We start from the raw sequence: 10,698 nt of genomic DNA on the forward strand, positions 1-10,698 counted from the left end.
TAGATTGCAGCCATGTCGGCGCATATTTACCTTTCACGGCCTTATTCCAAGTCACACGGGTATGGTAGACAATTATTAACTGTGCCTAAGCAATTTTGCCAGGAAAGACCCTTTTGTCAATCGTGGGATCTTTAACGTGCACACCCAATGTAGTATACACAGGGGGTGGTTCGGACACCGAAGAGAGTCTGCACACAAAGTTGACTCTGTGAAATAAATTTCCGCCGAACCTGGGATCGAAGTCGCGCTGACAGCGGCCAACTGAATACAAATCCAGCGCGCTACCAACTGAGCTATATCCCCGCCCCTAACAGCAGAACTAATACGTATCTCTAATGACTTGGTATTTCGTGTGTAGTTTACGACATGTGTTTGCACAAATCCCCGTATTCGTAAGTTTGAAGGCAATGCTTTGCGAGTTACTCAAATGTACCATTTTTTTGTCTCATTACCCGCTAAAACGGCTTCAAAAACTGCCTTTTATGCCTGCCGAGAGGATTGACGCCTACACCGCTCAGCATGCCATAGCGTCCTTGTTAGACAAGATATGTGAACAACACTGACTGATTTGGATGCAGATTTGATTGTACTGTCTAAGGACATGCTAAACATGTTTCGATTTAGTTCTGATTTTTTTGATTTTTTGATCGCGGGAACCTTGATTTTGCGAATTCGATTTTGGGATGTGTCTGTGTTGTAGGTTCCACTGTATTGACACTACCTCATGTAAACTCAATCTGTTTTGTGAACAAGGTATGGGAATTAATTAACTTTTCAGTGATATATTTGGTTTTACAATCAACAGCCTCATCAGAAAGATCTGACCTCAAACGCATCTGTGTAGTTTTTCTTATGACGAGTAGTGTATACGTTTCAAAAACAGAAAAGTAGAAATGTGGGGTTCTTATCTGATATGAAATAAGAAAGCATGTATTGCACAGGTTGACACCGCAAAATGCAACCCACAAAAATGCTAATTACTGATACAGCCTTCCGCGGAATTACTTCATATTTGGTTTACATCAATTTCAGCTTATGCAAGGCCTGTCCACAAAGTGGCAAATCTGTAGGTGTGATTTTTTTGCAACAGATATTTTATATTTTATATTTCTTTCTTTATTCTTATCATAATTGCATATTGCATTCAATTAAGTTTAGTTTCAGTCACACTGAGACAGCAATTTTGTCATAACATCTTTTGACCATGGGATAAAGTTCTACACGAGTGAATTCTGAGAACTTTAAAAAGGCAAAATCTTTAAACCAAGTACCTCTCAGGCTCTGCGGCTGATATGTCTCATACTCCAGGAGTAGACGGATGCACCTTTAGTCCATAAGCAAATGCACCAGGTGTTGATGTTGTCATACCAGAAGTCCCAGGTATATAGGCTGACCACCGTGGCTAAAAATTATTCAGGTCAATCATTTTTAGATCGTTAAGTACACTGAACCTAAAATAACACTGACAGACAGTACATGTACATAATAGATCCAAGGTACATGTATATACAAATTAGGAAAGAAGTCGTACAATGTCATTGAGAATATCACCGAGTCTGATAATGAAATTAATTCAGCATTAATTTGCTCCACCTGTACTAACTTATCATAGTTATGAAACAAGTAAACAGGCAACAAGTATTGTTGTGTTTAAGGCAAGATTATATTCATAAAGTAACAAACAGCATACATATTGTATCGAGAAAACAAAGAAACTTCACAATCAACGTTTTCCCCATAAACCTGTTTTGGAATCGATCAATCTTCAATTGCACAATAAGATGGATTGCAACTGTCTTTTTTTTCATCGTTTACAGATCATATAAACTATCAACTGACTGACCTATTACTTTGTTTGGCTTTTTCATAAATAATAAATACACTTCATGTATAACAAATTGCATGCATTCCTGATTTTGTGTGTGGATGTGAGACCATGCATGGGGATTTTTATTCTGTGTGTACTATTAACTGCTGGATATAAACATACAACTACCTGCTTATAGAAGTTAGATCAAGAGAAGAAGCACCACCTGCCTGTGTTCTGCTTGGCACAGTTGCAGTATGAACGTAGCCTCAATGCTGATTCACAAAATGTAAAACATAAATAAAATGAGCAATTAAAAAAAATGTACAATACTTTCAAAAACACAATGCATATATATTATTATTGGCGGGGATATAGCTCAGTTGGTAGCGCGCTGGATTTGTATTCAGTTGGCCGCTGTCAGCGTGAGTTCGATCCCAGGTTCGGCGGAAATTTATTTCACAGAGTCAACTTTGTGTGCAGACTCTCTTCGGTGTCCGAACCTCCCCCCGTGTACACTACATTGGGTGTGCACGTTAAAGATCCCACGATTGACAAAAGGGTATTTCCTGGCAAAATTGCTTGGCACAGTTAATAATTGTCTACCTATACCCGTGTGACTTGGAATAATAGGCCGTGAAAGGTAAATATGCGCCGAAATGGCTGCAATCTACTGGCCGTATAAAATTTCATCTCACACGGCATCACTGCAGAGCGCCTAGAACTGTACCCACGGAATATGCGCGATATAAGACTCATATAAGACTCATTGATTGATTGATTGATTATTATGTCCAATAAAATAATCATTTAAAAACCTCATGAAAAAAACACAAACCTACACCCACAGGGCCTAACAGACAGAGCCACAAACACCAAGGGCACACACACACACACATGTACAGTGTACACATGCACACACAGGTACACACGCATGTATGTATGGGTGCATGGTCCGAGGGGCATTAAGCCTGACCAATACAAAAAAATGGACAAACTTTGGCCGATTTAGGCGAATACTCTTTGGACATTTGGCCGATAGGGACATGAAAGTTTCGAATAAAGTAAAAATAAATCGGCGATTGGCAGAAGGGCTGACCCAAACGACATCCCTTCTGTGATAATACTGTTATTGACTGTGTATTTTAACACCATAATATTCCAAAGGGAGTAGAAAAAAAAGTACAGTGATACCTGCGGTGAAAGGACAAAAATGTACCTGCAATGCAGGGGGCCTGTCATAACAGGTATAATCTGGTAGAGATAATAGAAAAAGGACAATATTAGGTGTCCTTTGAAGGGAGGTGTCCTCTCATCGCAGGGGCCAACCATCACAGGTAACACCAGAATAACAAATCTCTTACAGAATCGCTGTCAATGTGATGTTGGGATCATAATCAGGATCATCTAGTCCTCCTGATCCTCTCCAGACTCAACTGTAACTTCAATTGTGAGGCTAACCAAAGAAAAACAATATCAGTTAAAATTACACAAGCTATTAGGGCTCTAAAAACAAAAAAATAAGGTGCGTGAAGCAATATAAAACATTTAGTCAGTCGTTACCAAACTAAAAGATCAACATGACAAACCATGAGTCATTGCTGAGACTACATTTAAATAGTCTCGGGTAACCATCCCCAAAGACTGAGATGGGTCAAGCCTGCAGTCTCCGCAAAGCATGCGACCATAGCACCTGCATGTACACCTCACTTTCGCTCGCAGTTCAATATGTGAAAAAACAGCTCCTGTCAATCTGGTACAGCACAGCAAACCATGTGATATTCTCTATGTGTTTTAAAACTAACATGCACTCACTTGCTTTAGGTAGTACAAATTGTGTAAAGCCATGGGAAACATATGTTATCAACTCTTAGTCTTAGATCCACTACACTTTTCAATTAGTACTACCATTAGTGTAGCTGTCTTGAGCTGCTACCCATAACAATTAAATGCTGAAAGCTAATGATTGAGGGAAAACTAAGATAATTAAGTAAGATTAATGAATGGGTACATGTGTCACAAAGAGCCCCTATACCTACAATAGTCAAAGCAGTTTCTGAACATTCCAATAATGACCTGAAAGATAATTACACAATGCACAATTTATTGCTTATTGGAATCTGCAGAATTAACCAGTTCCTGACAGAAAACAGAAAAACTTATTTGAAGAATTTATCATTCACTCAATGAGAATGAGATAGTTTTGGCCAAGCAGGATCGACACACAGAGTTCAAGAAAATAGAAAAGGAATATATTTGTTCTGATCAATCATAAATGAAACAAATCCCAATACCCATTTGTAACCATAAAAGGATTTTATCATACACAGAAATTTGCAGTATTCACATTAATCAACTTTATTTTATAAATATTGTTTTAATACGTATACAACAAACAGCATGTGTTTTGAACACACCCACACAATATTTATCAAAGAAAAACAACTCACTCTAGTGGGTCAATGAAAGACTGAGATAGCTCTTTCTGCTTCACAGTCCTGCCAGCTCTTGATCCATGAAACTTCTTGTCGCTGAAAGCAGCATATAATGTTAACTAATCAACAGTTCTCTCCTGCAAATTCAACTACAATACCACTATACTTTAACTCTAGTCTAAGTGAAACCATTTCTCAGAATATTTGTTATTTCACGCAGCTTTCTTCATTATTTTCTGATGATCTAGACACAGATAGTGACACATATTTTCAAACATGGAAAAATACAAAATATGAATTATGTAACAAGCAAGCTCACCCTCTTCTCAGAACATCCTGGTCACCATCATCATTTCAATGCTTGTTAATCTACAACTGCCACAACGTCCTACCAAAAAAAGACATGATGTATACGTGATATACGTTAGGCGTGAGGCATGATATTCTATGGCCCAGCAGCCTGAGCTTAATTGTTATCGTTTACAAATCATAATATTATTTAGTATCAACTAACTGTTTGGCTTTTACACCAATAACAAACACACTTCCATCTTCATATATCTCATAACTATAAATATAATTATGACTTTTTTTGTACTATTTATTTTATTGATAATTTAAAACATACAACTACCTGCTGAGATCAAAAGAAGTACCGCCTGCCTGTGTTCTGCTTGGCATTGTTGCTGTAGCCTCAATGCTGATTCACAAAATAAGAAAAATTAAGTAAATGTCCTATAAATAAATAATGTTCAAGACTCATGAAAAACACAAGCCACAACCACAGGGATACACAGACATGGCCACACACACACACACACATTCACACAGGGGCACACACACACACACACACACACACACACACACAAGGGCACATAGAACACAGGGGCACACACACACACACACACACACACGAGGGCACATAGAACACAGGGGCACACACACACACACACACACACACACAGTGTAGAGCAGAAATCGCACAATGCGCCGATAGATCTATGTTTTGTAATATTTCATTTGCATAGTTCTATAAATAGTATCATAACAGACGCAAATGGCCGCAGAAAGAAACGGTTCGCTTATCCGAAATAAATCGTCAAACACCTCGTGCATACATTTTCCTTTTTACAGGTTATAAATTGGGAATCCCAACACCACAAGCAATGATGACTAAACGACACTAAACAAGACAGCAGCTTACGCAAGTTCCCAGTAATCAAAGCAAACGCCGAACGCAAAGTATCGACAGTTTGTCAGGGCAACGGGCACTTTTACTGACTCACGGTGATACATTTCTGCTCCACAACAAATCCCTCCCACCCTAATTCAGTAATTCTTTGGTCAATTTACTTTTCACAAACAAGTCCAATATACACTTCCATCACATAACATAAATAGCATCCTAAACATCTCATGAAATGCATGAAAAAATACCTACTTGTTCAGCAGGTGACGAGCAAACTGCGGATTGGTGATGAATCCAAATTAATTCTTCACTTCGTTCCAACGCGCAAGCTCCTCACCGATATACACGCGCGACGTGTCATAGTTACGTGCACGAGTGCGTTTTCGTTTCTTCTTGGTTGAATCCGGTACAGTCGGCCGGGGACCCTTGCGTTTTGTTCTTTTCTTATCACCCTGGTTCGATACGACTGAATGAGCCTCCATTTTTTCCTACAAGCTCATCAATTATGTGTGACCTAGTTTGCTTGTGACGTGTCATTCTATGTGCATGTGGTGATCATCAAGATGATGCAGATCTAAAAATAATTAAGAAATAGGCCAAGGACCGGCGGGTCCGAGTTAAAAATTAATTCGTAAAAAAATTGAAGTTCTTGACTCCTTGGATGGAAGTCAATGAAACTTGGTATTTATTCAAAGGAATAGATGCCTGAGGTATGACTAAAAGCCCCAGGGGCTCCGTGCACCTGGATTTGACAAGTCCAGTATCTTTAACTGAAAAACAAGCAAAAGCGGTTTTGTGTCGCGGTTGGTTGTACTTGTAAAGCACATTCATGGCATTCTGTGTCCAATTTGTGCAGTAGGGCTAAACATCATTGAACACATTAATTTCTGACCAGTATACAACTGACCTAGCTATTTGAACAAGAATGTTTTACGTTTAAATTCGCAGCAGGGAAGATTGCGAAACTCAGTCATAGTGTCATTTTATTGATGCTCTGACTCAAAGAGAGCTCATTATAAATAAGAAACACTTTATGTTCAAATTCACAGCAGGGAAGTCAGCGAACCTCAGCTGGAATGTCGTTTTATTTGAAGCTTAGCCCTGACCACAAGCAAGCTGACCTATGTGACAGGAATGCGGCACAGTGGAACACCCGTTTGGGCGGGGATGTAGCTCAGTCGGTAGCGCGCTGGATTTGTATCCAGTTGGCCGCTGTCAGCGTGAGTTCGTCCCCACGTTCGGCGAGAGATTTATTTCTCAGAGTCAACTTTGTGTGCAGACTCTCCTCGGTGTCCGAACACCCCCGTGTGTACACGCAAGCACAAGACCAAGTGCGCACGAAAAAGATCCTGTAATCCATGTCAGAGTTCGGTGAGTTATGGCTGCCTAAATGGCGGGGTAAAAAACGGTCATACACGTAAAATTCCACTCGTGCAAAAAAACACGAGTGTACGTGGGAGTTTCAGCCCACGAACGCAGAAGAAGAAGAAGAAGAACACCCATTTAAAGACCCCCCCCCTCCTAATTATTGAAGCCTTCCTTCCGTTAAAGACCTGTTTTCTCAGATTGTCCGAACACAACCTCTATCATTTTACCCCCATTTAAGACTCCCTCCATTTTAAGACTACCTCCCTTTTAAGACTCCCTCCATTTAAAACTCCCTCCATTTTAAGACCTGATTTTCTCGGATTTGTTGAGGCCTTAACGGGGAATTCCACTGTAGTTTGAAACTCGCAGCAGGGAAGTTAGTGAAACTTTGTCGTAAAGTGTTCGGAGGTAGTCACTCTCCTGGATGAGTGTCACGGAACAAAGTGGGAGGGAGGGGGGGGGGGTGGGTGGGGGGGTGGGTGGGTTGTGAGTTTCCCGTAGACTAAACTTTTATTCTAAGTCGCACTCCTTCCAGTGAAAACCGTTCGGCAGATCTGGACAAGCTTTTAAACCACCTCTCCACTTGCCATGCGTTGCTCAGAATCACAATAGCCCGCTCAGAGAAAAGTCGCTCTGGATTGGTCTATGCAACAGGCTCACAACGAGGCAAATCGCTTCACGAAGGCGACGAAGAAAGCACGATTGCGGCGAGATATGAAAAAAGTTGTACTTCTTAAACTAGTAGACGATTCGGTCAGTGAAATCGTCAGAGAGAACGTGGTTATGATGGGGTAGTACCTGAACCTTGAAAAAGCGGTGGATCCCTCGGGTTACGTCGAAAACCACGCCGAGAAGATCGCAACACGCTACACGGCACCGCAGTGTAAACACCGCCGCCATCTAGGATTACGCAGCGCGCGGTGGGCGAGCATATTATATACCAAAGCCGCTCGCCGAGTGCTTCGCGAGCGCTTTCCTGCACTGCCCTAAGAAACGGCTTTCTGTCATTCGCACTGCGGGCGACCCGTGGCGAACCGCTCTGGGCAACTCGTCTTTGGTCACATACCAAAACTCACCACCCTGACTGCATGCCGTGAGGACTTAATGACATTTAAACAATGTTTTATTAAAGCAAACATGATACAACAATACAACGATAAACAATAGTGACACGAACTCAAGCGAACGCTTATATTACGCGCCCTAATGACTTAATGACATTTTGTTTGACGAATTCCTTTCTGAAAAGAAAAAAGAAAAAAAAAGCCACTGGTTGCATTTACACAATTAATTCATTATAAATTGTCACTGTGCACGAGGAACACCCAGGATATTCATTTTAGATACGTTTCCAAGTGGACAGATGATCTTATCCCATGTAAAAGCCTGGCCGGATCTCAGACGGTGAGCCGAACTGTTTACACGAGGCGTGTGCCTTTACATAGGAATGCTGTATATTCAAATTCACGAGAGCGGAGAAAGTGAAACTCACGCAGGCATAGTGTCATTTTATGAAAGCTCTCACCACAAGGCCCATTTTGAACAGGAACGCTTTATGTTCAAATCCACAGCACGGAAACTAGTGGAACCAAGGTTTTATATCAAGAAGCCCAATCGTCGTGTCCTTGGATACCTACTCGACCGGATGAGTGTCACAGAACCGGCAAAAGGGAGGGGCGGAGTTTCCACTGGACTGGACTTTACCGCTGGTCACTGGAGAATCTTTTACTGCCCACTGCTTGTCTTCCCTTTGTTGGACGTGGTCAGTTCAGCTGGATGCCCGAGTCAATCTGACCGGCCCCCGCCATTGGGATTCGTTCACCTGAAAGTCCACATCTACGTTTCGTGAGGCGAAAGTAGTTGTCCCGTGAAGGTCTATAGAAATGGGGAATGGTGAAAAGAGAATTCCTGAAGTTTCCTCGTCCACCATCCAGGCGTAAACAGTGGAAAGTGACTATTTCACAAGACTAAGCCTAAAAGCTCTGAATGGGGAAAGGCGGATTGGGGGTGGGGGTGGGACAGAAGGAAGGGCGGACGAGATGAGGCAGGAGGCCAAGAAGTAGAGAAATGTTAGTACAGAGAAAGTTTCAAAGTTTAAAGAAATGTTCAGAAGACTCATACGGAGCCACAATCCGCGAGTATGCAAAGGCGGCGGTTGTTGTGAGATACGTTTGTGTGTTTGTGTGTGTGTGTGTGTGTGCGTGCGTGCGTGCATGCTCGCGTGCGTGCGTGTGTGTGTGTGTGCGCGTTTTATACTGGTTGCATAGATATGTCTGAACAAACACGCCAATAAACTCTATTTAAAGTTTATTTATAGATGTACTCTCAGACCAACGATTTATGCTGATACCCGGATGTTCTAATTCGGTCCTGTAAACAGATACATTATTGAAAATGTCCATGATTAAAACTGGGGGCCAAGTTTTATTTCGTTTCGGGCGACAATTTTTCACCCAAAACCGATGTATCTGTATGTGATCATAAAAAAGTTATTCTCAAATTTATCATCTGATTAATAGGCTTACATTGATTTGTTAAAACCCCATTTACATCATGAAAAGTCGAACTCACACGTCTGGATAAGTTCAGAATGTCTTTTTGGTTTGGTTTTTCTCAATAAAAATGATTGATCTGTCTTCGCCACTCTGTGTGAACAGGACTGTTCCGGTTACATGTGATTGCTTTGCTGATGGGATGGCGTGACTGAGTTTCCTTTCTGTGTGTGCTTTTGAAGCCTTACGAAACTGGAAAGCAAACCGCCTTTTACAACTCGATCAACACACCCCAGTCTCGTAAACCCGCTGGGAGAGAATGCTTCACAGGTTCCTTTCCCTGAGTCGTCATCCTCCTCTGTGTGTGTGTGTGTGTGTGTGTGTGTGTGTGCCGGTGCTCTCTCTCTCTCTCTCTCTCTCTCTCTCTCTCTCTCTCTCTCTCTCTCTGTGTGTGTGTGTGTGTGTGTGTGTGTGTGTGTGTGTGTGTGTGCCGGTGCTCTCTCTCTCTCTCTCTCTCTCTCTCTCTTTCTCTCTCTCTCTCTCTCTCTCTCTCTCTCTCCTCTTCTCTTCTCTTCTCTTCTCTTCTCTTCTCTTCTCTCTCTCTCTCTCTCTCTCTCTCTCTCTCTCTCTCTCTCTCTCTCTCTCTCTTTCTCTCTCTCTCTCTCTCTCTCTCTCTCTCGATTTGTTTAAAACTAGTTTTTCTTATTCTGGTGCGTTCCTTTGGAATTCACTACCTGTAAATATCAAGTCATGTCTGTCATTATCTTCTTTTAAAAGACAGCTCCGAAAGCACCTCTCTAACGACTAAGTCGGTGTACAATTTGTGCGAGTGTGTGTGAGGATGTGTGAAAGAGAAAGTGTATAGTATGCTTCCATTAACAAGCACACTTTTGAATTTTTTATTTTTATTTTGTTATACTTTTCCCTACATAATTTTGTTTTATTTGATTTTTTGTTGTTGATTTTTTTATTCTTCATATTTGTTCTTTGTTTCATGTGTGTATTATAGTAGGGACTAGCTGTAAGAAAGGACCATATGGACCTAATGCTATCATCCCTCGGTAATAAAGTTTTCGAGTTCGAGTTCGAGTTCGAGTTCTCTCTCTCTCTCTCTCTCTCTCTCTCTCTCTCTCTCTCTCTCTCTCTCTCTCTCTCTCTCTCTCTCTCTCTCTCTCTCTCTCTCTCTCTCTCTCTCTCTCTCTCTCTCTCTGACCGACTTCTTCACTTAACAAATAACAAACAGTTTTGTTTAACACTTATCAACAGTGTAGCCTTTTTGTTCCAGCGTAGCTTAGCACAGTTTACGGACACACTCCATATCTGGCGAGGAGTTGTTATTGAAGACTTTTCTAACTGCAAATACTTTATTGAAAAATGCTCCTTCCTTTAATCAACCGAGGACGATTA

At 41.3% G+C, this 10,698-nt stretch overlaps 1 protein-coding gene across 4 annotated transcripts; it reads right to left on the bottom strand.

The window, feature by feature from the left end:
- Positions 1 to 340: 340 nt before the first annotated feature.
- LOC138956358 (uncharacterized) lies at positions 341 to 6,205 on the bottom strand. Of its 4 annotated transcripts, XR_011452626.1 has the most exons (7): positions 5,684 to 6,205; positions 4,877 to 4,942; positions 4,562 to 4,630; positions 4,258 to 4,338; positions 3,172 to 3,263; positions 1,997 to 2,082; positions 341 to 1,402 (listed from the first exon to the last, which is right to left on the bottom strand). XR_011452626.1 is itself a non-coding variant. In XM_070327736.1 (6 exons), exons 1-4 carry the CDS (start codon positions 5,536 to 5,538, stop codon positions 3,215 to 3,217), a joined length of 288 nt encoding a protein of 95 aa, XP_070183837.1. In that variant the 5' UTR covers positions 5,539 to 5,647; the 3' UTR covers positions 341 to 1,402; positions 1,997 to 2,082; positions 3,172 to 3,214. The 4 variants fall into 4 exon arrangements, 2 of the variants coding, with proteins under 2 accessions (XP_070183837.1, XP_070183836.1); XR_011452625.1 differs by lacking the exon at positions 4,562 to 4,630; XM_070327736.1 differs by lacking the exons at positions 4,562 to 4,630; positions 5,684 to 6,205 and adding an exon at positions 5,447 to 5,647.
- Positions 6,206 to 10,698: the final 4,493 nt, after the last annotated feature.

Source organism: Littorina saxatilis, unplaced genomic scaffold (genome assembly GCF_037325665.1).
Source record: "Littorina saxatilis isolate snail1 unplaced genomic scaffold, US_GU_Lsax_2.0 scaffold_1032, whole genome shotgun sequence".
Classification (NCBI taxonomy): domain Eukaryota; kingdom Metazoa; phylum Mollusca; class Gastropoda; order Littorinimorpha; family Littorinidae; genus Littorina; species Littorina saxatilis.

What these genes read in the sequence shown, in the direction of transcription:
- LOC138956358 (XM_070327735.1), bottom strand. Translation starts at nt 5,538, where the DNA reads ATGTATCACCGTGAGTCAGTAAAAGTGCCCGTTGCCCTGACAAACTGT. An exon ending in ACTTCTTTTGATCTCAGCAG is followed by an intron (nt 4,339 to 4,876) that starts GTAGTTGTATGT and finishes TGCTGCTTTCAG; the next exon opens with CGACAAGAAGTTTCATGGAT. An exon ending in TCTTTCATTGACCCACTAGA is followed by an intron (nt 2,083 to 4,257) that starts GTGAGTTGTTTT and finishes TTTGTGAATCAG; the next exon opens with CATTGAGGCTACGTTCATAC.